Source organism: Schistocerca serialis, chromosome 2 (assembly GCF_023864345.2).
Source record: "Schistocerca serialis cubense isolate TAMUIC-IGC-003099 chromosome 2, iqSchSeri2.2, whole genome shotgun sequence".
Taxonomy (NCBI): Eukaryota; Metazoa; Arthropoda; class Insecta; order Orthoptera; family Acrididae; genus Schistocerca; species Schistocerca serialis.
The window spans coordinates 286,005,025-286,031,768 of NC_064639.1; the positions used below are offsets into that span (position 1 = coordinate 286,005,025).

Consider the following 26,744-nt stretch of genomic DNA (forward strand, 5'->3'; position numbering starts at 1 on the left):
GACAAAAAGATTTTGCTGTCTCTCTTTCCCCGTGTGCCATTTTCTGTTCTTTCGGCTGCGTATATCAAAAGTTATATGCTGCATGTTGCTTCGATTTACATTTTTAAAATGCTGGACCCATAAAATTTCCTAAGTAAGCTGGTGCGCAGGCATTAGAAAAGCAATGCAGCAGACACATCTCTGTTCACAAAATGTAACTGTTTATATGTGATGTATTACGACAGAGAAAGGAGAGTGTGACCACTGGAAACAATACCACAGGTTACACCAAGATCGTAACACAACAAAAATATATAAATCACCCTGATAATGCGATGTTTACCCTTTTCAGACCTGAATTTTTCTGGGGGAAAGAAAATTTTCCATTGTGCGGTAATGCTCTTTGATGATTTTTTAATGACTTTAGATGCAAGATTTACACGAGAATACGTACCCGTTATCAAAACATACTTTGTACATTTGGCTTCATTTTATGGACTAAAATAACTAACTACGAAATATTCTCTATTGTAATAAATAGTAAAATGATCAATAATTACCAAGCAAAATTACAAAATTAAATCATACGGTGGAATCTCGCGAACCAATTAGATCCGTGTATTCCGGTGGTCACAAACTGCTGCGGACTACTACATTGACTTGCTAAATAGTGATGCCTACCAGATGGCAGTACTTGCGCGTGATGAAAAGGCTGAACATTTACAAATGTGAACCTCAGATTTCCATTGGGAAAAATACTTCTGTAGTAGCTAAGACACAGTGAAAGTAAATGTACACAGTTGTACCCACAGCGTCTGAAAGGGATAAACCTTTGAAGCGCTTTGTGGACTAAACAGTGACTGGTAACAGTGAACTTATCATCTCATGGGCGCAGAATGATCGCATTTTGGATGCTCCAACCAGGAAAAGAAAGCGCCTGGACTGATGCTTCGTGGTACGCACTGGAACAGACCCGTGACGGGTTGCGAATACTCTTGAAACTACTCCACAAGCCACCTTAATGTGTGTGGCACAATGTACTTCTGGTACCACTATTATTTCTCCCATTCCCTGTGCTTCGCGAGTGGTGTGCGAAAAGAGCCCACGGTAAGCCTCTATGCGAGCTGGATTCTCTCTCGTTTTACGGCCATGGCTATTTGTTACTTTACTCTTCTTCAAATTTTAATAGTAAACCATACAAGCGTAAAATACTGAGGAACCAGTCTAACCGGGGTTAGGAAGCCTCTTTCGTAGACTTAGTGCATGTCGTAAAGATCCTTTCAATGAATCTCACTTTAGCACGTACCTCTCCTGTAACTTGTTTTACGCGATCATTCCACTAAAACTCGTTTCGGACACAAACTCTTGGATATTTTACTGTCCTGACTATTTCCCGCGATTTATCGCAAATTGTGTAATTAGCTATAACAGTTACTTCCGTCTATTTATGTGCAATGTGCTTGTTATTTTCGTTGAGTGTCAACTGCAAGTCCCTGCGCGAGCGTTGATCCTCTGCAGATGACCTGCCATTTCACTGTAGTGTCCAAGCGCTGCAACTTCTCTACACAGACCTGGGTTTGATGGAGAATGGAGAAAATAAAATGGGTGGATAAAGTGAAGCACATGAACGTACTCTGAATGATAAAGGGACAAAGGCTCTGGAGTAAGTCTGATTAAGAGAAGGAAAGCAACTGTGTGGGGCATATACCGCGTGGAAAAGGGATTCTTCGAACAGCTCTCGAAGGCACAGTGGAAGGACCGAAAAAAAACAGGGACTAGAATATAAATGCTGGATGAAGTGACAAGAGGAAGACACCAGACTACGAAGCACTGCAGTTTTCCAGGAACAGGATCATATGTAAACAGAAATGGTATTAGGAACCTGCCAATAGAGAGAACAGACGACGACGATAATGATATAATAAGTTCCCTATCATAATCCAATGGGTACACGTGAAGATACTTTCACATCTGACGATTCCTCCTCATAGGAACCACGTACTGAATTTATCTGCTAGCATGACATCACTCTTTAAGAGTTTCCGAAGCAAAATAGTGTGCGGACGCAAAATTAACCATTATTAAGTTACCTAAACATCTGTAACATCCTATATTATTAAAAAATGTATCAAATAACAAGACACTGTACACAAGTAATTATCAAAGCCGGGCAGCGACGTAACAATTTTAAATAAGCCCAACAGCACAGTTATGCAGCTTCTCAGGTACAACAAAACAATTTAGTCTTTTACTATACGATTTTGTTTCGAATTATCCTATGATCTCGCCAGTGGCGACTTTGTGATGATCTTGCTAAGACACGTGTTTTTCTAAAGCAGTTTGCACATGGAAATTACGGGCAAACAACTCAAGCCCTTTTAACAAATGATAACTGAACGTTCTCTGGAATAATTACGTGAGATTAATGTCTTTTACTGATGTTCGGTTCTATCTTATTTCACTTTTTATGTGTAAGTAACTTCCACTTTAAGTGGTGCTTTTGTGAAGTGACTCAGCCCACAGACGCAGCAAGATAACAGGTTTTTCCCCCTTGAATTTTTGTGTCCATAATAGGTGGAATGAAGGAAGCTGCAAACGCAGAATGTTTCATGGAGAGAGAACTTTCCCTCTACGGCGTCTATTATTGAATTTTACAAAAATTCCATCTTCAGGTCTTACCTTTTATAGATAACTGAATCGATCTAGTTTTAACAGGCCGCTGCCCTGTCTGATCTTAATACCTGTACTGCAGGCACGGCCCACAACCGTAATCTTATACGAAAAATCAAACATGTCGTTAATTACCGTAAATATAGCACACTGAGATACGTTAAAGCATTGGCGAGTTACATTTAACAACACTCGATAAAAAAATTAGTCACCCCCAGAGGCATCTCGCTACTCCTGTGTAACATCGCGTACAGTCTTGATATGGCCTCAGTTTGATGATGTAGACATTCTACACGTTTCTTCTGGTATGTCATAACCAAATGAACCCTTTATTTTGCATTAGATCCCGCAGAGCTAACACAGTGTCGGTGTAGTTGACCGCTACGTTTCTAAATAGATCCATTCATTCCCTGAGTGATTTGGCTGGCCAGTCGATGTGCGGTAGGATGCCTGAATGCTCGTCATACTAAAAACGCGTGTACGCAGCCCTGTGAAGACGGATGTTATCTTGGAAGACTGTAGAGTCCACCACACTCATCATGAAGATGTAGCAGAAAAGGAATGTCTAAACAAACCACCTGGTTCGTGTTCACGCTAACATGAATGAGTGGGCACATGTCTTGGTACAAAAAACGGCCCAAATATAACAGAACCACCTGTGTCCCCTTCAAAACCCTACACACTGCGGCTTAAAACCCAAATTTGGCTGTTAGTGCATTGCACGATTAGCATCATTTGAAATGAGGCAAAGTTCCAACTCGTTGAACAACACTACACGCCTTTATTCAGCTGCTGCCAAGTATTTGAATCGTCTGGTCCAATCGAAAGATGCATCTTTATGTGGCGCTGTGCGTAATGCCATTTTGAGAAGTGCCCGAATCCAAACACCCATTGTGTGCAACGTTTGCTCGGAAACTGGTCAAGACGGGCCTACTCTCACTGACCGATCGTCACTGACAAGTCGTGACGTGCGTCGCCGGTCCAAATCAGTTAAAACCTTTTTTACGGTCGTTGTTCAGAAGCATTGCCACATGACTGCGTAGTACGTCATTCCGTCTACATCCGATGGCCAGTCCATGTTGATGCATCAACAAAAGAGGGTAACTTCATTCACGGTGTTGTCATGGGCAAGCATGGCATAGCTCCTTTCTGCAATTCCGCCATGTCTCCACTTTGGTCCTTTTTACTGCGCTGACTCCAAATAACCGACCGGCACAAACACCGGCTCCCTACCACGACTCATGCCAGCGGTAGAGGGTCGCATCAAGTCCTAGTACCAGATCAACATCACAAACAGTGCTCCAAATACCTGGAAGAATTGATACAAACTGGGCTGACAAAGTGAAGCAACGAGAGCACGAACGAACAAAATGAATTTAACGTACAAAGTATGAACGACTACAAAAAAAAGAGTATGAACGACTACAAAAAAAAGAATAATTTCATCAATACAAAATTGAGACACTGCCAGACACTGATCAGCACTGAAGCCTTTTACGCAGCAGAAACTCTTAACCTAGTAAGAACAGGAGTACTTCAGAGATTAGAACTGCTGGAACGAAATATTCTCAGGAACCTCGGAGACCAGAAGATGGTCAATTTAGAAGATGAGCGAACCAAGAACTGTATAGCGAGATATAGACAGAGTCTCTGACACATCAGTAAAAGGAGTGGATTCTTTTGACACATCCTTAGAATGCACCAGAACAGGTTAACAGCAAATAATACCATTTCTGGTGAACAAGAGAACACAGTACGCTGGCGGGATCCAAGACACACAAAGGGATCTGCAAGAAATGAGAACACGTGAATCGAACACATACCGACCGGGTGGTTATAACTAAACTGACGCTGTTCCGAGTGCCATAATGGTTCTGAGCACTATGGGACTTAACTTCGGAAGTCATCAGTCGAGTGCCATAATGCGCGGACTGTATACAATGCAGGATTCAAACATCGTAGGTATATTCATTAATCGGTGCGCTCGAGGAGCGCGCTGGAGAGAAGAAAAAAGTGCAACTTTCTACCAACAGGTGAAAATACAGCGCTGTAAAGAGCCAGAATGTGAAATGTTTTCTGTTCCGAGGTCAGTGTGCTCTTTGTCGCTGGGCGATGAGCGTTGATTTCTTTGGTATAAAGGGTTAAAAAGGTAATTTTTCGTACGGAACTGTCTACTGAGAAGGAAGACTGTGCACTGATGGTAGAGTTGTTTTACCAGAACGGCACCATTAACAGCGCGGTCGTGCAGGAACATCGCCAACAGAAAGAACTGCGAAGAGGCCCCTTGTCAATAAGCTAAAGGATATGATCATGAAATATCAAGAAACAGATGAATTAGGTGGTGCAGTAGGGAGAGGGAAGTGCCCCATTCTCACAGCAGTTGATTATCGTAGCTATAGCCCACCACGCAACATATGCCTCAATTTCTGCAGCCAGTGCTCAAGCTGTGTAATGAGATTTCGCTCCCCCTTGGTCAACAGTTCAGAAGATTTTGTGGTGCATTTTACATTGGTATCCCACAAAATTCAGGAGGTCCAAATGAAGTCCTAAGATAGGCTACAACACCGTGACTTTGCCCTTCGGTTTTTGGCATGCCTGGAAATGGATAATGCGTGGCCGGGGATTACTCTTTGGACGTATTTACAGAATTGTCTCACATGCAGTTCTACTTCACAACGTGTTGCGCAGGAACATTCAATGTTCTCAACTTATGTGACCGTATGGTGCAGTTTCACAAGCTCCTTCACTCTCTGTGCGTTTTTCTTGGAGGAGAGACACCTCGTGGGCCTGTTCCGTGTATAGTGACATCTGCACACTACACAGGCCTCCTTGTACAACACGCGATTCCAGTTTTGCAAGAGCACAACTGTGTCCACACCACTATTTTCAAGCAAGATGGGGTGACACCACATGTCGCTTGACAGACAAACGATTTGCTTCAAGAAACCTTCGGTTACGACCTCATCGTCTCTAAGCAGTTTCTAAATGTGTGGCCTTCCAGATCCCCCAACTAAAATCCATAGGAGTTTTCATTGTGGAACTATCTAAATGATCAAGTCTATCAAGGAAGTGTCCCGACTCTTCCTTCAATGGAGGGATGGCACACGACGACATATTGCTCTGACTGTACGAGATATTCTTGATATATAATTCCACTGGGCTCACTGTACGTTGGATCGGCAACTGCTAAGGTTACACGATAGGTCCTGTAAATTTAAAAATTATATGCGGTAAAAATTAAGATATCTATTGGAAGTAATGGTCACAGTATGTTACACTTTTTAAAAAAGTGCTATTATGGTATGGGCCTATAAGGTTCGAATAACTTGTACTGAAAATGATCACACAATGACCGAAATCTGTAAAATATAGGATTTCAATATTTATAACCGATGCTCCCATTTATCCAAAAAAATATATACCGGATATGCTGCGAGCAACTATCGACCATGCCGTGTGACGGATACAGCAGGTTGCTGAAGATCATGCTGAACACACGTTTTAACTAGTGAACACATCCTAATAAACGTGCCAGAACCACTGTTACCGTGTGTCTGATCGTTCCTCTCCTTTCCCAGAACAACACTACATTCTGAGTGCTTACAGTGCTATATTTTCAACTGGTGGCAGAATGTGGAACTACTTGTTCAGAATACTCCGAGAGCGCACTGATTAACGAAGATACCTACGATGTTTCAACGTCCTGCAATGTATACAGCCCGCACTACAGCACTCTGAACACCGTCAGTTTAATTACAAACACCCAGTACAACCGTGTGATTTTTAAATAAAAAGTTTAGGCTTCCACAGGTTTAGAGAGCAGAGCTACACCTTGGACAAACTCATGGATAGAAAAGCAAAGAAGACTGCAAAGTATGAGAACGAAAGAATGTTGGACATGGAGAAAAACACAAAGAAACGAAGCTGTCGCGAATTACTGTGGTCCTCAGATGGCTAAAACGAAAAGACGAAGAAAAGTTCAAAAACTGCCTTCGTGATCAGTAGTGCACTTTCATTAACAAAAATATTTTATGTTGGACTTAATTTCAAAATTGTGACGTGAGACAAATGTCTCATATGAATCTAAGTAGATCCACGTTTTCACTAAAACCTAGAATTTTTTTAACGATAAACGCATGTTTCTAGAGTGACTTTTGAGGATGGAAAAAGCATAACACCTAGTCGCATTTACTCTCATCTCAATGCAAAACAAGTCATATCACATACAATTTTTCCAACATAAAATTTGAAGGTAGCTTTGACGTATTACATACCAATATTTCTTGTATTCCATGAAGTCTGCAGGTACACACACATCCCAGCAACTAAAAATAATGTACACGCCAGTAGATTAAGTATGTAGTGCAGTCATGTTTCAAAACAATGTCCAAATTGCACAAAAAACCACGTTTACTCGCTTCAGACATTCTTTGAACGGGGAAGACAGTGATTTGATTTTCGCGAGACAGACGCACTGACCGACACATTTGATCGCCCACAGCCTTCTGTTAATCCACCTCACAGTTCCTAATATTTCTCTGAGTTCCGAAAGCTTCTCTGTAGAAGAGAACACCAACAAGGAAAGAGGGGCATAGACAACCCTTCCGCTTAAATCTGCTTGTATTACTGCCGTGCGGCTCGTATGTCCTATCAGCCACCAAAAGGTTAAGGAGGGTGACTGACATATTATCCGGTTGGTCCGCAGCTCGTGGTCGTGCGGTAGCGTTCTCGCTTCCCGCGCCCGGGTTCGATTCCCGGCGGGGTCAGGGATTTTCTCTGCCTCGTGATGACTGGGTGTTGTGTGATGTCCTTAGGTTTGTTAGGTTTAAGCAGTTCTAAGTTCTAGGGGACTGATGACCATAGATGTTAAGTCCCATAGTGCTTAGAGCCATTTGAACCATTTTTTATCCGGTTGGCTGGTTGTCGAGTGAAGGGACTAATAGTGAGGTCTTCAGCTCCTCGGTCAAAAGAAACGTCGGCTGGAATTAGTTTTGTCTGCAGAAATTTGACCGAATTATGGAATTGCGCAGGAGTGGTAAAATCGAGACACTGAAAACAATAATGATGCCAGAGTTGACAAATAACTAAAGGAAGCGAAATTATATGAAATGGTTCGGTATGCAGATCAGAAAAATGACGAGGGCTTCCAGGGCTCATCTGTATCGTGAGAAAAATCTCACCCGCATCCGACCCAACCACATTACTGGCTACGACGGTTACGCAATAAATCATGCCTTCTACTCGGGAAGACACGTAATATTAAAAGTGAGAAGGCTACATCCGTAATGAACAACAGTTGAACCCACGGTAACAAAATAACGTGATGACAGAAATAATCTTGTCGATAAGTGGGTGCGGGCCAGGTGAGTTTCCCCCTGGACCTAACGGAGACTTTTGCCAAATAAGCTCATATCGTTGCAAATTGTATAAAGCGTAATTCAACATTATCTAAAATATAGATTCCGGGTTGCCATATGGAATTTGAATTGGGATCATACATACCAGGGAGAAACGGCAGATACACAAAGTCTCAGCACGCTAAAGAAGTTTCGAGCACAAAACAGCCACGAAACCGATACCTAGGGTACGATACTCTTGCGCAAGACAGTCCTCCGTGCTCGACGGATCAGCCACTGCAGGTTCGCGTGGTAAGACGTGTGCCCCTGTTTGTTTATTTCAGGATCTCGCGAAGGTCGCGAAGCGACTGCGTCTCCTGCAGCCGTCGCATCTCGTCCGTGCGAGGAGTTTGCACCTCCTTTGAATATTCACGCAGAGATTAGATAGCAGCTGCCCTTGCGCAGGAGTCTGTCGCTAGAGAACCTCCATACTGGGCGAGTTATAGCAACGGAAGCAGCGCATTACGACATTCCGAGTACACACTTTGGACGACTTATCGTACCAGAGGCAAACCTACGTTTCCAGCATTTGTAGACTTAGAGATAGCTTTTGACAATGTTGAATGGAATACGATCTTTCAAATTCTGAAGGTGGCAGGGGTAAAATACACAGAGCAAAAGGCTACTTACAATTTGTACAGAAACCAGATGGCAGTTATAAGAGTCGAGGGGCATGAAAGGGAAGTAGTGGTTGGGAAGGGAGTGAGGCAGGGTTGTAGCTTTTCCCCGATGTTATTCAATCTGTATACTGAGCAAGCAGTAAAGGAAACGAAAGAAAAATTCAGAGTAGGTATTAAATTCCATGGAGAAGAAATAAAAACTCTGAGGTTCGCCGATGACATTGTAATTCTGTCAGAGACAGCAAAGGACCCGGAAGAGCAGTTGAACGGAATGGACAGTGTCTTGAAAGGAGGATATATGATGAACATCAACAAAAGCAAAACGAGGATAATGGAATGTAGTCGAATTAAATCGGGTGATGCTGCCGGAATTAGATTAGGAAATGAGACACTTAAAGTAGTAAAGGAGTTTTGCTATTTGGGAAGCAAAATAACTGATGATTGTCGAAGTAGAGTGGATATAAAATGTAGACTGGCAATGGCAAGGAAAGCGTTCCTGAAGAGAAATTTGTTAACATCAAGTTTATATTTAAATGTCAGGAAGTCGTTTCTGAAAGTATTTGTATGGAGTGTAGCCATGTATGGAAGTGAAACATGGACGGTAAATAGTTTAAACGAGAAGAGAATAGAAGCTTTCGAAATCTGGTGCTACAGAAGAATGCTGAAGATTGGATGGGTAGATCACATAACTAATGAGGAGGTATTGAACAGAATTGGTGAGGAGAAGAGGAGTTTGTGGCACAACTTGACAAGAAGAAGGGATCGGTTGGTCGGACATGTCATGAGTCATCAGGGGATCACCAATTTAGTACTGGAGGGCAGCGGAGGGTAAAAACTGTAGAAAGAGACCAATAGATGAATACATTAAGCAGATTCAGAAGGATATAGGTTGCAGTAGGTACTGGGAGATGATGAAGCTTGTACAGGATAGAGTAGCATGGAGAGATGCATCAAACCAGTCTCTGGACTGAAGACCACAACATCGTACCAGATAGACTGAAAAAAGGCACTATTTTTTTAGTAGCTGCAGATTTCGAGAAAGCTTTTGACACTATTGACAGGACTGTAGTCTTAGAAATTCTGATGGCAGCAGCGATAAAATACAGGTTGGCGGACGGTGACTCACCCGAATGAATTTTGATCCTACAAGTGGATTACTGGTCCAATAGTTTTCAAATTGTGCGCTCAACTTCATGCAGTTCATGGAAATTACGCCAGGTGTCGTTCCGAGTTCGTCGCTTCCGTTGAGAGTCCGCCGATTCAGTTTGCCGCGATGGCTGACAAAGGCCGGTTGACCGCCGCACAAAATACGAAGATAGTGTTACCGTTCGTGACGACGAACAGCGTTACACTGACACAGAGGTTTCGTGCTCCGGCACATGATGGGCTCCCAGCCCACAGACAATACGCAGATTACATCAAAAATTTGAAGATATTGGATCTGTTTTGGGTACGTACCGACGTTCGCCGCAAAACACTGAAGCAGTTCGAGTGGCTTTGAAAGAATTATTCAATCCGACCTTCGCTTGTATTCTTACAAGATGACTGTGGCGCATAAGCTTACTGCGAGAGATGAGCGGAGACTGCAGTTTGCAAGGTGAGTAATCGAGCAAGACCAAGAGGCAGTGTTACACAACACATTGTTTTCTGACGAAGCTTATTTTTACGTGAACGGTGTTGTGAACAAACAGAACGTTCGGTTCTGGGCACGTGAACCTCCGCGAATAATCCACACGAATGACACCAACGGGAAGAAAGTGTGCGTATGGGTCCGATGTCACGCCATTTCATCATATGTCCGTTCTTCTTCTATGCTACAGTAACCGGTGAACGCTATTTATACATGCTGCAAAACCAATTCTTTCCTAACTCATGGCCTCATGTCTTCCACTGCAGACACAATGGTTCATGCAGGATGGAACACGTCCCCATACTGCCAACGTTGTGCTTGATTTCTTACACGAAATACTTTGACGTAGGGTATTGTCAAACAGATTTTCTGAACATTATGGCCGGCCGCGGTGGACGTGCGGTTCTAGGCGCTGCAGTCCGGAACCGCGGGACTGCTACGGTGGCAGGTTCGAATCCTGCCTCGGGCATGGATGTGTGTGATGTCCTTAGGTTAGTTAGGTTTAAGTAGTTGTAAGTTCTAGGGGACTGATGAACTAAGATGTTGAGTCCCATAGTGTTCAGAGCCATTTGAACATTATGCAGGAGGAGGAATGTGGCTGCCCCATAGCCCGGACATTAACCCATGTGACTTCTTCCTTCGGGGGTTCCGTAAGGAAAAGGTGTACCACAGAAAACCGGAAATGCAGTACAACTTAGGGCCATCATTGTGGTGTTATGCTGCGCCATTCCAGAAGATGTGTGTTGGAGAGTCGTCACAAATGAACGTGTGCGACTTGAATAATTTGTAAACCAAAACGGTAGTCATACTGAACATGTGATTCTTTAGGCTGTATTTCCAAGGCGTATTCTTTACTTCTACATCAATAAATTACTAATCTTGTCAACAACAAACGTGTTATGCATGAAACAAATCAGGTGACTTATCATGCGCCACCCTTCACATACATGCAAAATATATCCGCAACATCAGCCAGACTACAGCTTTAAGAGTCGAAGAACAAGAAAGGGAGGCAGTAGTTGTGACGGGACTGATGACTGTAGACTATCCTTCATGTTACCCAATATATACATAGAGCAAGCAGTAAAGAAAACCAAAGAGAAATTTGAAAAGGGAATTGAAGTTCTGGGAGAAGACATACACTGAAGCGCCAAAGAAACTGGTATAGGCATGTGTATTCAAATACAGATATTCGTAAACAGGCAGAATCAGACGCTGCGGCCGGAAACGCCTATATAAAACAGGTGTATGGCGCAGCTGTTAGATCGATTACTGCTGTTACAATGCGAGGTTATTAAGTTTGAATTGGGACGTCGTGTCATAGACGGCGCACGAGCGATGGAACACAGTATCTCCGAAGTATCGATGAAGTGGGGATTTTACCGTACGACCATTTCACGAGTGTACCGTGAATATCAGGAATCCGGTAAAACATCTAATCTCCAACATCGCTGCGACCGGAAAAAGATCCTGCCAGAACGGACCCAACGACGACTGAAGAGAATCGTTCAACGTGACAGAAGTGCAACCCTTCCGCAAATAGCTGCAGGTTTCAACTCTGGGCTATCAACAAACCGTCTGCATACGAACCATTAAACGAAACATCATCGATATGGAATTTCGGAGCCAAAGGCCCACTCGTGTACTCTTGATGACTGCACGACAAAGCTTTATGCCTCGCCTGGGCCCGTCAACACAGACATTGCACTGTTGATGACTAGAAACTGGTCGGACGAGTCTCGTTTCAAGTTACACTGATTGGAAGGAGGTGTACGGGTATGGAGACAACTTCATGAATCCATGGACCCTGTATGTCAGCAGGTGACTGTTCAAGCTGGTGAAGGCTCTGTAATGGCGTGGGGCGTGTGCAGTTGGATTGATATGGGACCCCTGATACGCCTAGATACGACTCTGACAAGTGACATGCAAGTAAGCATCCTGTCTGATCACCTGCATCCATTCATGTGCATTATGCATTCCGACGGACTCGGGCAATTCCAGCAGGACAATACGACACTCTACACGTCCAGAATTTCTACAGAGTGGCTCCAGGAACACTCTTTTGAGTTTAAACGCTTCCTCTGGCCACCTAACTTCCCAGACATTAACAGTACTGAGAATATCTGGGATGACTTGCAACGTGCAGTTCAGAATAGATCTCCGCCCCTTGTACTCTTACGGACTTATGGGCCGCCCCTCAGGATTCATGGTGTCAGTTCCCTGCAGCACTACTTCAGAGATTAGTCGAGTCCATGCCACGTCGTGTTGCGGCACTTCTGCGTACTCGCGTGAGCCCTTCACAATATTAGCCAGGTGTACCAGTTTCTTTGGCTCTCCAGTGTATAAACTCTTAAAATTTGCCAATGACATTCTAATTCTGACAGGGACGATATTGGAGTTGGAAAATAGGGTCTTGAAAATAGGTTACAAGTACTAAGATGATGTTGAGTGAACTAGATTAAGAAATGTGACAGTGAAAGTAGATGAGCTTTGTTTGTTATTTGGGGGAATAAACTAACTGTGGACTGTCAAAGTAGTGGTGATACAACATGAAGACTGGGCAACAGCAAGGAAAGCATTTCTGAGAAATGAATACGAATTAACATAGCATATAAATGTTAAGTATTCGGAAGTCTTTTCTGAAGGTATTTATACGGAGTGTAGCCTTGCACGGAAGTTGTATGTGCACGATAACTAGTACAGCCAAATTTTTTTGAATTACGGTGCTACAGAGTAATTAACGAACTATTGATCGAACTGGGGAGGAAAAAAAACTTGTGGCAGAACATGGAGGAAAGTCTCATCCTAAAGCATCAAAGAATACTTGCTTCGGTAGTTTAGGGGAGGGAGAGGGAGACCACAGCTTGACTACAGTAACCAATTTCAAGTGCATAAAAGTTGGAGTACTAATGCAAAGATTGAGATGCCTGCACAGGATAGACTTGCGTGGAAAGATGTACCAAACAAGCCTCAGGGCTGAGGAGTGTAATATTAATAACATTTTCGACGCAACATACCACCAACTCATTGATGTTGTTTCGTTATAAGTTCTGTACCAGTTGTATGCAGATTGCCAAGTCTCCGCGATCGCGAAGATTCTGCAGTCCGAAGAAAACCTTCTGTCTGGTAAGATGGCAAAGGTGCAAGAGACGTTTAGCAAGTAATCCAACATATTTTATGGAAACAGGTTGGTTTTTATTCAAAATTCCAATACACCGTATTATTCCCCTCTCTTTTGGTTCCTAAACCACATTTTTTAACAACCTCGGTTCAATGCGACGACCTTACGCCACCCCACTGGGATAGCCTGCATGGTGCCACTCCAATGTTCGACGTCGGCGCCAATGTTCTGCAACAACAACAACAACCTCCTCATCATCATCATCATCATCATCATCATCATCATCATCATCATCATCATCATCATCATCATCCACGTACTGCTCCCCGCTCGAGGAAGGACAGTCCAATGAAGTTTTGTGAGCTTCTCTCGGGTGCGCAGACTTGTGTGAAGCCGTGGAGAATGTGAAGTTCGTTTGCATTTTTGTGGCGGCGGACGCGCCGTAGCCGTTTCCGCAATTTCGGGGGGGGGGGGTTTAGTACAATATATTTCCGAATTCATCGTCGAACGCGAGGGAGGCTATCAAACGCACTAATATCTTCAGAGTCCCTGAGGACTGTCGCCATGACTACTGGCAAAGGGTGTCACCGCTATCGACTTGTGCAGCGAGGTGTTTGCGACCCGTCAATCATCTCGAACAAGAGTGACCGCACGTTCCGACATTGGAGGAGAGTGTTCTGTGTGGCTGGCCGACATGCGGGAGATAGGACAGGTTTGCGCGACATTGTCCCAAAGATGACACACGCCTCGCCCAATGACTAGCCGTACTTTTGTTCACTACCAGGTCGCCGTAGACATTCTGCAAGCGCCTATGAATATCTGTGATGCTATGGTTTTCCGCCAAAAGAAGCTATCTGCTTCGAATGCACCTCCGTTCAGAGGCCATTTTGAAGCTACTTATAGCACCCCGACCTAAAGGAACTTTATGAAACTGCAATAGCTGAAGCGGGAATATTCCACTATGTCCCACAATAAATTCCGCATTTTTTTTTTTCAACCAAAATTGCCGAGAAGAGGCGTTGCTTTACTTATTGAACGCCCCTCGTATGTAGTTTCAATCATATCAGGTGGACAGGTAGATTCTGTCTTCCTAGATTTCCGTAAGACGCTCGACAAATTATCGTTATGGCGACTGATGACCAAATTACGCTTTTAAGAGTTCAGTGCGTAATGTATCTCCCAGAAAGCTTCAAATCAGCAGGCACTCTGCTGCAGAATGAAAATTCGTTATGGACTAGAAATCTTTTCAATGTAGTGTTACAGGACATTGACAAATGTTACATGAGCCGATCGAATAAAGATCGAGAAATTCCTGGCACGAGTCAGCCAAAAAATGCTCAAACAATTTAATGAAACGAAGAAAACAAGTGGTCGATGTGAGTCGAAGCTGTAAGCTGTGGCTGAAGAAATGGTGGAAGGAAAGAACTGTAGCAGCTGGTCTCTTCCAAGTGCGGCAGATCGTCGATGAACTAGAATGCAGCAGTTATGCTGAAACAGAGGGCGGCTTCAAATCTTTCTTTGGCATAACGAAAAACAACAACAAAATACGCATGCGTAAAGCAAATCTTTCCCTGCACTTTATCATTTAACGTCCAACATACACCACTAAACCGACCGTGTAGCGAAATTCCAAACCGAAACCTGCAGAGCGGTACTAAGAAATATACGCTTACGTTTCCTATCCAACTCTAGCACTTTTACTACAAATCTGCAGTTGTACGAAGAAACTACTTCCACTACCAGCAGCCCTGGAGTTAAAATATTCTCCAACGCTTCGTTCCTATAAAGTATAAGACTACGAATTTAGAACTACGCGAGACTTATCGAAAAGTCATTGAGTTGTACAACTTTGATACACTTAACTGGGTCACCTGGAAACAAAATGAAGTTTGGAGAGGTAACTTTAAGCTCCGAGTCGGTGGCTGGAGGTGGTTCGAGTCCCATCTTGACGTACAACTTCAATCAAATGTTCGTCGTCGCGGCGTGTACTTCTGTATAGTGTAGAAAAAAATGTGTGGTTCTTGCGAATATTACACACACACACACACACACACACACACACACACACACACACACACACACACACACACCCCACGCGATTTCAATGACACTTATGAAGGTGTATAAGTTCCTGGAAGTGAAAGGGGAGGCCGAAACATGTCATGTCTTTTTTTAAGAATTGTCTCTGTATTAGGCTGTACTGATTTAGAAAAATCGCGGAAAACCTAAATCAGAACAGCATTACGCGTCCAGTGATAATCACTGCACCACTTCGTTCGCTAACTTTAGGTTCAGTGGGTTGGCGTTATCCACCTACACAACTGGAGTACAATTCTTCAGGGTTTTCAGAAAAACTTATGGTCTGGTTCGCTTTTAATTATGGAAACACGTGCAATCATTTATCCGCCTTTCGTACAAGGGGCAATCAAAAACAAAACACCAGCAACAACAGGTACATGGAATGGTTCCATTCAGAAGTAATCACCACGCGCGATAGGACGTTAATCCCATTCGGAGACGAGAAAGTCAATTCCTGTTTCGTAGAACGCCGTCGGATCCACAACCGCAAACACACTTGCACTTCCTCCTCCGACTGAAACCGACGTCCATACATGTCTCTCTTCAGTCGCCAAAGATGTGAAATCGCACGGTGAACAATCCAGGCTTAAAGGAGGCTGTTGCAGTGTTTCCCAATCAAATCGCCTTCGTTCGACTGGCAGTGAGGGAGGCCGTTGTGCAGAAGGATGATTCCATCCTGACAGCATTCCGAAAACCCGAGGGCAAACGACAAAGCTAACAGTGGAAACATCTTACATCTCCCCAGTCAAAGAACCCCAAAGCTGTTCCAGTAGAGTCACGACGACCTTCCCCGACTGCAGGGGCCCTCCGCTCTAGAGTTCCTCTAGTGTGAAACCACAATGAATGCGCAGCGCTATGAAGACACTTTGCAGGAAGTGCGACGCGTCTTAAAGCCAAGTCGCCCAGGAATGCTGTCTGACGAAATCATCTTGTTAGACGATAACGTCCGCCTCCCACTCTGCCAATAAGAGGAAGGCCACGCGTCAGCTATTTGGTTGGGAAACACTGCAACATCCTCCGCAGAGTCCCGACCTCCCACAGTGTGATGTTTGCATATTTGGCCACCTGAAGAAAGAGTGCATAAACGTCGGTTTCATTCGGACGTGGAAGTGCAAGAGTGGATGCGACTGTGGGCCGGTCAGCGGCCGACCGCGTTCTACGGAACAGGAACTTATCTCGTATCCCAGTCGCACTTTCTGTAAAGTGTCTTCATAGCGCTGCACATTGATTGTGATTTCACACTCAAGGAACTCGAGAGCAGAGGGCCCCTGCAGTCGGAGGAGGTCGTCATAACGCTACTGGCACAACTTTGGAGTTCTTTGGCGGGGGAGATGTGGGATGACGTTGCCCTCGGGTTGTCGGAATGCTGTCAGGATGGAATCATCCTTCTGCACAACGCTTGCCCCCTCTGAGTAATGCATATTTTCAATTCACTGCAATACGATGACACTAATTTTCTTAGGTTTTAAGTTCCAATACAATAAAACTTCCTTGAGACAGAAAATCTTCTGCTCACAAATCATCACGGATATACAAATCATCGCACATGATAAACTCAACTTGCCGGCAGGGAGGCATGTAGATTCAATATTCACATACTTTTGGAAAGCGTCTAACAGTGCCCCTCTACAGACTTGACGAAGGTCCGAGCGTACGGAATGTTGTCAGACATGTAAATGACTCCAAGACTTCTTAATCTAATACACTAAAGGGGGGGTGGGGGTGAGCTGTTACGTTATTGCGTCATCGTAAATTTTACTACTCCGTATTTTATTCAAAGGCAATCACAATTTATAGTTTATGCACTAACTCACTATAACATCTCCAATGGTATGTTACATTCAAAATAAGTAAAAATGTCCAGTTTAACACCCTATACTGACACTACCAGATTGGCGGGAGCCTAATTTGGTACCAACGGCAACCGTAAATTTTACGACGGTTTAGTAACGTAGGGTTAAGCAATACAACCCAGTGTGCTATTCTCTGCTGATGACGCTGCAATCCAAGGTAAAACGGCATCGTTTAGTGACTGAGAATACAGGATGACTTAGAATTCTTATTTGATATAATACATGTGTAGCCTGCTCTAAATACAGAAAAAACTTAAGTTAATGCAGATGTGGGAAAAACAGTCTCATAATGTTCAAATACAGTATTAGTGATAAGCTGCTTGATAAGTTACGTTGATTAAATATTTAGGCATAAAACTGCAAAGCGGTATTAAATGGAACTAGCATATAAGGTCAGTTGTAGGGAAAGTGGCTGGTCGAGTTCTTGTTACGAGATGTGTTCAAAAATTCCGCATCTGATACACTGCACCCATCGCCGTTTCCACTTCCGGAAGCAGTCTTGAAATGAAATGGCTCTGAGCACTATGGGACTTAACTTCTGAGGTCATCAGTCCCCTAGAACTTAGAACTACTTAAACCTAACTAACCTAAGGACATCACACACATCCATGCCCGAGGCAGGATTCGAACCTGCGACCGTAGCAGTCCCACGGCTCCGGACTGCAGCGCCTAGAACCGCACGGCCACCGTGGCCGGTTCAAGCAGTCTTGGTACGCCTCTTGCTGGTTTGCGCGAATCGCAGCCTGAGAATTTTATTTTATCTCTTCTATTTTTGCAACTCTTCGTCCTGTCAGCGGGGCTTTCAATTTTGGAAATAAAAGGAAAGTCCGCAGAGGCCAGGTCTGGAGAATACTGAGGATGGAGCAGTGAGTTCGTTTCTTGTGCAACAGTCGCGCACCAACAGGGATCTCGCCACATTTCAGGCCTTTTCCTTCCCACACTTTGTCGCAGGTGTGGGAAAAAGTCCCGATAGTACCATCGATTAACAGTTAGTCCCTGTGGCACGAATTCGTGATGAACTAATCCTCCAAAGTCAAAACTATCAACGTGCCTTTGCAATTTGATGTGACCTGACAAGCATTTTTTGGTCTTGGAGAACCATTCCCGACCCATTATCAAGATTGAACCTTGGTCTCAACATCATAGACCTACGTCTCATCACCAGTTATTACTCTCTTAAGGAACATCTCGTTCTCATTTGCGCGATCCAAAAGCTCTTCACAGGCGGCAACACAATGCATTCCAAAGTGCTCTATCAGGGTTTTATGACATGATCCAACTGGAAAGTTACATTCTTCTGCAACCTCTTGGACAGTCAGTCTTCGACTGGCACACACAATTTCGTTGAAGTTCCTGACACAAGCGTCGTCGGTAGACGTCGAATGGCGGCCTGAACGAGGGTCTTTTATAACTTCTGTCCGACCAATTTTAAACCGCGTGAATCATTCGTCACACCGAATACGGCTTAAGCACTCATCACCGTAGGCCTCCTGCATCACTTGGTCTCTCTGTATAAAGATTTTCTTGAGTTTCTTGTAAAATTTAATGCAGACGCGTTGCTCTTCTAACTCTGCCATCTCGAAAATCGCAAACTGTGCGACACAACGTTCTACTCAATACAGTAATGAACAATTGCTAACAGACATACAACTATACAGCTGGTTGTTACACATTAAACACAGAGGCGTGTGCAAGGATGCCAACTGCATTTCACTCCACCACACCACTGGCGCGAAATTACGAATGCCCCGGAATTTTTTGGAACAGACCACGTATTGGAGAATTCTAGGAAAGTGTAGGTCGTCTATAAAGGCGACCGCGTACATAACACTTGTACGACCCATTCCTGAGCTCGAGCGTTTCGAATCCCCGCGAGGTCGGGCTAAAGATATCGAGAAAATCCGGAGTCGTGCTGTTAGAATTGCTACCGGTGAGTGCGATCAACACGCGAGTATTGCGGAAATGCTCCGCGAACTCAAATAGGAAATCCTGGATGAGGAAAAATTCTTTCCGCGAAGCACTACTGAGAAAGTGTGGAGAATCGGCGCTTGCGACAGACCGCAGAATGATCCTACTGCCTACATACCAATCGTGTTAAGAACCGCGAAGGCAAGGTAAGACAAATCACGGCTCGTTCGGAAATACAACTGTATTCAATAGTTTCTCTCTCGCTCCACTTGCTAGTGGAACAGGAAAGGTTGGCTAGCAGTAGTACAATGTACCCTATGCCATTTACCTCATGATGGCTTCCATAGTATGTAGGTAGATGGTCTGCAATAACTTCCAATAAAAGTACACCTGTCGTTGGTCCCTCCATTCGGACAATAGGGTGTATTTGCGACCATTTGCTACATATCCCGACAGGGTTCCATGGTCCAGTAACGACGTTCGTGGCCCATGTCAATCGGCGGGCTTGAATGTCAGCAAAGGGACATGATTTGCCTCCTGAAAATACAATCCTGGTAGAAATGAGTTCATGACGCCCAACATTCCTGTTTGTGCTAGCAAAAACTTTGTGATACTGAAGATCCACATTAGACGATGTTAATCTTAGATACCAGAATTCATGTTTATCTCCAATATGGTATGACTCGTGCTTTTTGCACGGATCGTCACCCTACATTCAACGTCGGTTAACTCGCGACGTGTTGCGATGTTAACAACACAGTGTGTTAAAGTTTCTTCGCAACTGTGGTTACGAAAAATAAGTCAACGATTGTGTTCACAAAATCGTACTTACTCAAAATAGTCTTCTCCTGGACCACATAGCTGAAATTTATTCAAAATAGTCTTCTCCTGGACCACATAGCTGAAATCGTTTTAAAAGTGTTTTGCAACAGTAACGGCAGTCTTTTTCTGGAGTTGCGTTTAGTACATTTCATAGACGTCCTTAACTGTGTTATAACGGTGTCTTTTTCATTGCCAATTTCACTCTGGAGAACAACCAGATGTAGGCTGGGGCCAGATCTGGCGGTTATAGGACAGTGATCCATTTGCTGGCAAAAAAACTGGTGCACAATCTTCGCTTTGTGGGCTGGGGTGTCTCTATGGAGGAGCAACCAGGAACCTGTCCCTCATTCGACGACTTCTCGCCCACAAACGCTGGAGGACTAAGAACTTTATGCTGTCTCACTGCTTCACTGCCACTTTCCGACAAGTGTCGGATATTAACTGTTACATTCACGGCCAGGCTCCCTGCTGCAGTTTTCGAAACTTCAAGGATCATAACGCCATCATTCGTCACAAGATAACAGTGCAGTTTGCAATTTCACACAAGCAGTCCTAATGGAACTGGGAGACACTGTGTACGCACCTGACTGGCAGACAGCCCAAATAGCGAGTTTAAACTCGTGCAATACACGGCAAATCTTTAGACAGGAGAAGCTCTTCACGTGGCTCTTTGTAGTTTTGCTTCGGAAGAGTCTTCATTTAGCCTATATTGAAGCTCTTATTCTCCAGCGAGAGTTTGCCCTTATTCTACACATCCCTACCGAAACACTCCTTTTTCTGGTATGCTGGCTCCCAGTATATTATAGAGCAGCCCAAAATCTGTTAATAAACCATTGACGGATGGCAGTAGAGGGAAACTTGAGTCACATAATAGCAACACCACCTATAATGGCTTTTTTTCAAGCCTCGTCGGACGCTTCGTCTGCAGTAACTCAAGCATACAATTTCAGTATCTTCCGCTCCACAGCTTCTATTTGCTTATCGTAGAACGCCTTGTGATAACAGTAGAGCACCTGCAGACCTCTCATATTCTATCCAGAACTATCACTCGCAGAACGCTGCAGTGGACGGCCAAATCTCCGCTAGTTTTAAACAAAGAGATGAGGCAAAGATAATTCACGGCGACGTATTTGGCAGAGAGATCGGGTGAGGTTCTCTGCAAATGCAAATTCACCTTAAAGCCGAGTCTTACAAGTAGCTCGTCCGCACTAGTAGGCCGTAATGCAGTGCTGTGCAGAAACAATGGACACGAAGGGAGAATATATGTTCCCAGTTGTGGGACTGGAAGAGAGAGACAAGTGTACCGAGGCGACCACGTTCTCCCGACCTCATTCCTACGGATTTCTTTAGTGTGGGGAAAATGAAGCGTCTGGTGTACGACACAGCAACACTCTCTCCAGAAGAGCTGGTGCCTCGTTTGGCTGAGGCTGCAGCAATTATTCGTGAAGCACCTGATTTTATTGTGTCTGTTGCACAACCATTACTACGCAGGTGCCAGTTGTGCATTGGTGTAAAGGACGCCTTACTCGGCAATATTGCTAAAATAATATTCATCACCGATAGTATGAACACCGTTCTAAAGATCACTAGCATCAAAAACATTCATGAGCCCCTAGCCGAGAAACTGTGCACCTTTGTAACATTTTGGTCACACAAAGTGTCAACATTGTTTTACATCCTGTACAACAGTCGCAGCTTTCAATAAATATTATTTGAAAAAAAATAGTATTACACCACTCTTTCTCAACACGGAATTTTCACCATAGATTTTTTAGCTGATTTGTAAAACAGAATGTGCCAATCTATTACGATCTTATTAAGTTTAATTTACTGTATTAGACAAAAAAATATATTTTACACTCATTTAACCAAAAAACTGCTACAACAAAAAATATATGAGCTGTAATGGAAACTATGAAAGCAAGAACTATTTGCAATACAGGGGCTACAGTCGTTAACACAAAAATCTCTGACAATCCTTCTACAGCAATGAAACTGGAAATGCTTTTCATGTTAAACGTATTTTGCCTGGTATACAGGCAGAATGTGATTTATGCCCCAATCATTAACAATACGCTTTGCATTCAAAAAATGTAGTGAGACAACGAAAAAACTAAACTGCAAACAGCATCTAAAGTAAAAAACCGAAGCACAGCTTTTTTCACTAATAAGGGGCAAGTACCTAACTTGGATGTAAACAGACAATCTGAGACTATCATGACACGTACAGGAACAAATGGACTGCTAGAAACACTTATAGAAAAGAGGAGCAGTATGATAACATTTGAATACAGGCAACAGAAGCTGTGTATGGAGTACTGATGACCCTAGCAACGGACATGACACTGGGAAAAAGAACTACATATGTCAATTGATATCAAAAGCAATATCAGCTGCCCAAAAAAAGTAAACTGCCCATACCTCACAGTAGAGAGAAATGACATATCATTACTACTCTTGAACTTAAATAGTTTTTCATTTACTCTCAATTTCGCATCTCGTTTGCAGAAGGTACGTATAGTTAGAAAAATCAATCTACATATGCAATCTGCAGAGTTGCAGCGTATGCTTCACATCTGTAGCAGGTGTTCCGTCATATGGAAAGTTTCTCTGATATTGGCTCAATCCACTGGTACTTGAAAGGACCTGTTGTGGAAACTATAAATGTAGATTAAAATCTCTGTCTACAAACACTCAATTTTCTTCACACAATTCAGCTCTAAAATCAATCTGCAGCCAATAAAATACAAAGATATGTAGTCCTATAAATATTTTAAAATACATTATCACATGTCACTACAAGCAGAGAAGGCTGCATACAAACTGCTCACAAAATGTTAGATTAATTTATTACAGAATGTAGCCGACTTTGCCTGTTACACAAATTTCTATTCTCTTATGAGTGAATGAACCAGATGACAGTGATCCTCAATGTTTACCCCACCAACTAAGAAAATTATTTAATGGTTAGGAAATGGCTGTTTTACTGATATTCAAATACATAAAACTTTATAATCTACAACTACATATGAGAAAGATTTCCATGAGATAACAGGGGAAATATAAATGTGATAAACACATAAACTAAAATTTTCAATAAACGTGCTTCTCAATACGTCACAACGAGAGAAGTCCACAGGCGTTGCCCTTTATCTGTGTGCTATTTAATCGTAAATTTACATTTATTCTTAGCCAGAATGTTCGAATCTCTCCCTCAAAGTTTCTTTGAGAAAAAAATCAACGTTAAAAACTACGAACACACAAGGACCAAAATCTACAAACTAATTAAATGATCACTAACCAATTAAATGATTACAATGGCACTTGACGGATAGTACTGCATATGCCTCGTGTAACAGATACTAACTACTGTTGACATAAGAAATTTTACAATCAAGAGATTTTGCTTTCTTCTTTATTGATTGCTAGTCTCTTGCAATAAACAAACGAGTTCTGCACCATATACTCTACAGTTAAAGCAGGTAGTTTAACGCTAATCTCAAAACTACATGTTAGTCTTTAATAATGATATAAATTAAATCCAAAACATTAATCTTCAAATCACATAAACAACGGATTACACATGGTTGGGCGCGAGTACATGAGTGAACTCAAAAAGTTCCTGACAGTGTAAACAAAAGGCACTACACAATTAATATGGCACGAAAGACATCGTCTGGAACGCATACCAAACTGAATTATGCAATTCGTCATACTTTGAACTGCTAATGCTATTTTTCACCACTGAAGCTAGTTTCTAGTTGTCATACAGCAAAGTAAACACCCGACATAACGATGAGTAGAAGGAGCGCCATCATCTAATGATGAACATCAAATTTATGTTTACAATAGTTTTTGATAAATCTGTTGAAAATGTATCAGGTGCACTCACCATTTTCACTCTGTCCAACCAAAACACCCACGCCAAGCAAGAGCCCTACATTGCCGCTCCAACCGCTACTCCGACCCATCGCGGCCATCTTCTCTTCTACTACATTGTATCTCTGACGTCACGCCTGCGATGTCGTAATTCTGTACCTGAATTTGCACCGCGCTCCAAGAACAGACGGCCGTCCATGAAGTATATGATATGTTTATCGGTCTACAATAAGAAAAATAAACGAAATGTGACTTTGAATTTGAACGTAACGATAAATAATTTTTTTCTTTAAAATACATATTAAGTTAGTCTTGTGACAAAATTCGGACTTAAAAGCTTATAAACTAGAGCGCAAACGAAATCTGAAATTTTGTCGACAGTGTGTCTATTAACAATGGATTTGTGGTACACTATGAATTCTCTGTTAAGCATGTAACACAGAAAACACATCAAAGGCGGAATCTTTACATTTGAGCAGATAGATTTGTACAGCTCGATGTAATTAACGCCAAGCTGTTTTGTTCCGAAAGTTTGCACATCTTTCGAAACTACCAGTTAAACTTAACATTACAGGTTATATTGTAAGGCCTACACTCACTGCTCCTCGAACATCATCAGAACTACAATGTTAGTTGTGATTTTCAGATAAACTACTGGTTATGTCTCAGTATTGATATTTAAACAGCGCTCTTTCCTCGTAGGCGCAGTGGCATCGATATCCGCAGTCAACTTAAAATCGAGATACACTTACATTTTATTGTAATTTCTGGGCAAACAACTGTCACTTGTCCAGCACTGGTGTATTTGCATACGTTGTGTCATTGTTATCATACATTAATTTAGAACTACTGTTAAAATAACTGTCTCGTAAGCTACTTTTTGCGAACCGGATCGAAAGACTAAAACCAACGTCAATGAGCTCAGAGTCCTACAAAATAAACTAAAAGCAGTAAAGTTAATGACTGACTGAACTGATAATGACTACTGTTCTCAGTTATTGACAGTATGATTGCCATGATTGTTGCACATAGGCGTGAAAATTACATTATTGTTAATGAAGTAGGGTCTGGTATCTTCGTATCGTGGCAACAACCAGAATGGGTTTAGATCCACTAAGCAGCAAGCAATATAAGGAGGTTGTAGAATGATAATAAGTAAGCGAAATACCAGAACCCAAGGAAACAGAAGAAACGTAGACCTATGCGTGTGTTAGTCCAGTAACGCATTTCAATGTAAGATTAACCAAAATTTAAAGGTGCAGGGACCAAGGCTAGGGATCAGTAAGAACGTAGGAGATTACAGTTGGTAATAGACTATAGGTATTAGAAGAATGAGGTGCACAAGAAAAAGACAAATGTTACTGGTGAAAGTGTGTGGGACCCATACTGTAAAACCTAATCTGGCAGCTGCTTGAAGAAGCACGCCAACTACCCCTACAAAGACTGTTACAAGAACCGGTGTTCAGTAAGAACTCTAGGAATACATTACTGCCTCCAAAGTCGCACCCCTGCAGGGACCGTGAAGACAAGAATAAGCTAATCAACATGCTCAGCAGCATTTAATCTGTTGTTTGCCGTACATTCCATACTATACGCAAATGGAACAGGAAGAAACCCTAATTAATGGTTCAGTGGGAAGTACCTTCTGCCATGCCCTTAGCAGTGGTTCACCGAGAACGGGTGTAAAGAAACAAAAGTTATATTTGACGGAACACCTAAATTTTATCCTATGTTTTTCTTAATTATTTACACAAGGCACATACTTGGGTGTTGTAGCTTCAGATTCCAAAGGGAACTCTGAATACTTGTAGCATAACATATTCTGAATTTAAAATGACATCATCAAGATTAATTTAAAGTTAGTTATTAAGTGCTCATGCAAACAGTGTGGTAGTACGAATGCAGCCCTACTGCGAATGCTGTTCTTGGGCATGAGGTGACTTAGCTGCTGTTCATGAGCTATTGAGTTATGACTGTTGCTCCGGTACACCAACTAATCAGTGTGGTTTTCAAGCAGTTTTCGATTCTCTATTAGGTGAATGCTCTGCTAGTCCCCAATCTCTCCCTCTGAAAATACAATATACTAACACCTAAAATACAATATCACACAGCATAAAATTTACATGACTCATAGAGCACACACGACTGCCCTCCCTCAGTTTCTTAGCTGATGACAGTAGCGACAGGAAGGGCATCTGGCTACAAAATTGAAATAAAATAAAGTTACCACATTACGAAAACAATAGTCACCATGACAGGATATTTGCTAGGAAAGAGGGAGATAACTGTGACATTTGAAATAATTTTTAAATGGAAACACAAAAAATGGATACACTTTGAATAAGTTATCAATTTGGAGATTTTAGTCTATAAATAAATATCATTCCAGTGTGCAATATTTAGAAAACTGCAATAAACAAAATGAGGTCAGATTGTTTTGCTGGTAAATTAGGTAACAAACAGGTTGAACACAAAAAGAAAAAGCAAAATAGGTGCTGAAATACATTTACAAAATACCAGAGGTCAAATCATATCCCAGAAGAAAATTCAGTAAAGGCACTGGATGTGTATGAAATTTCTCCACACTCAAGACTATGTTTCTGAAGAGGATTTAAATAAAGTGGAACACATCCAGTACTTTGATTCATGCTGTAAAGCTTTCATATTTGCTGGCCAAGACCTATCTCTCACAATTAATGTACTGCTTCCATTTAGAATTATTAGACAGATCAGGTTTTAAAGGAGACAGCTGCTGCGAGATGGCAGGGAAGAACAATAAGGGGTGCT

The 26,744-nt window shown here is 42.6% G+C and overlaps 1 protein-coding gene across 1 annotated transcript in view; it reads right to left on the bottom strand.

Annotated features, from left to right (window-relative positions):
* Positions 1 to 24,124, bottom strand: part of LOC126457052 (bone morphogenetic protein receptor type-1B) — a 181,189-nt gene extending 157,065 nt beyond the window's left edge. The window contains exon 1 of the mRNA XM_050093041.1: positions 23,971 to 24,124. Within this exon, the coding sequence (XP_049948998.1) occupies positions 23,971 to 24,058 (88 nt within the window). The 5' untranslated portion in view covers positions 24,059 to 24,124. The remainder of the gene's footprint in view (positions 1 to 23,970) is intronic.
* Between the last annotated feature and the right edge of the window lie 2,620 nt (positions 24,125 to 26,744).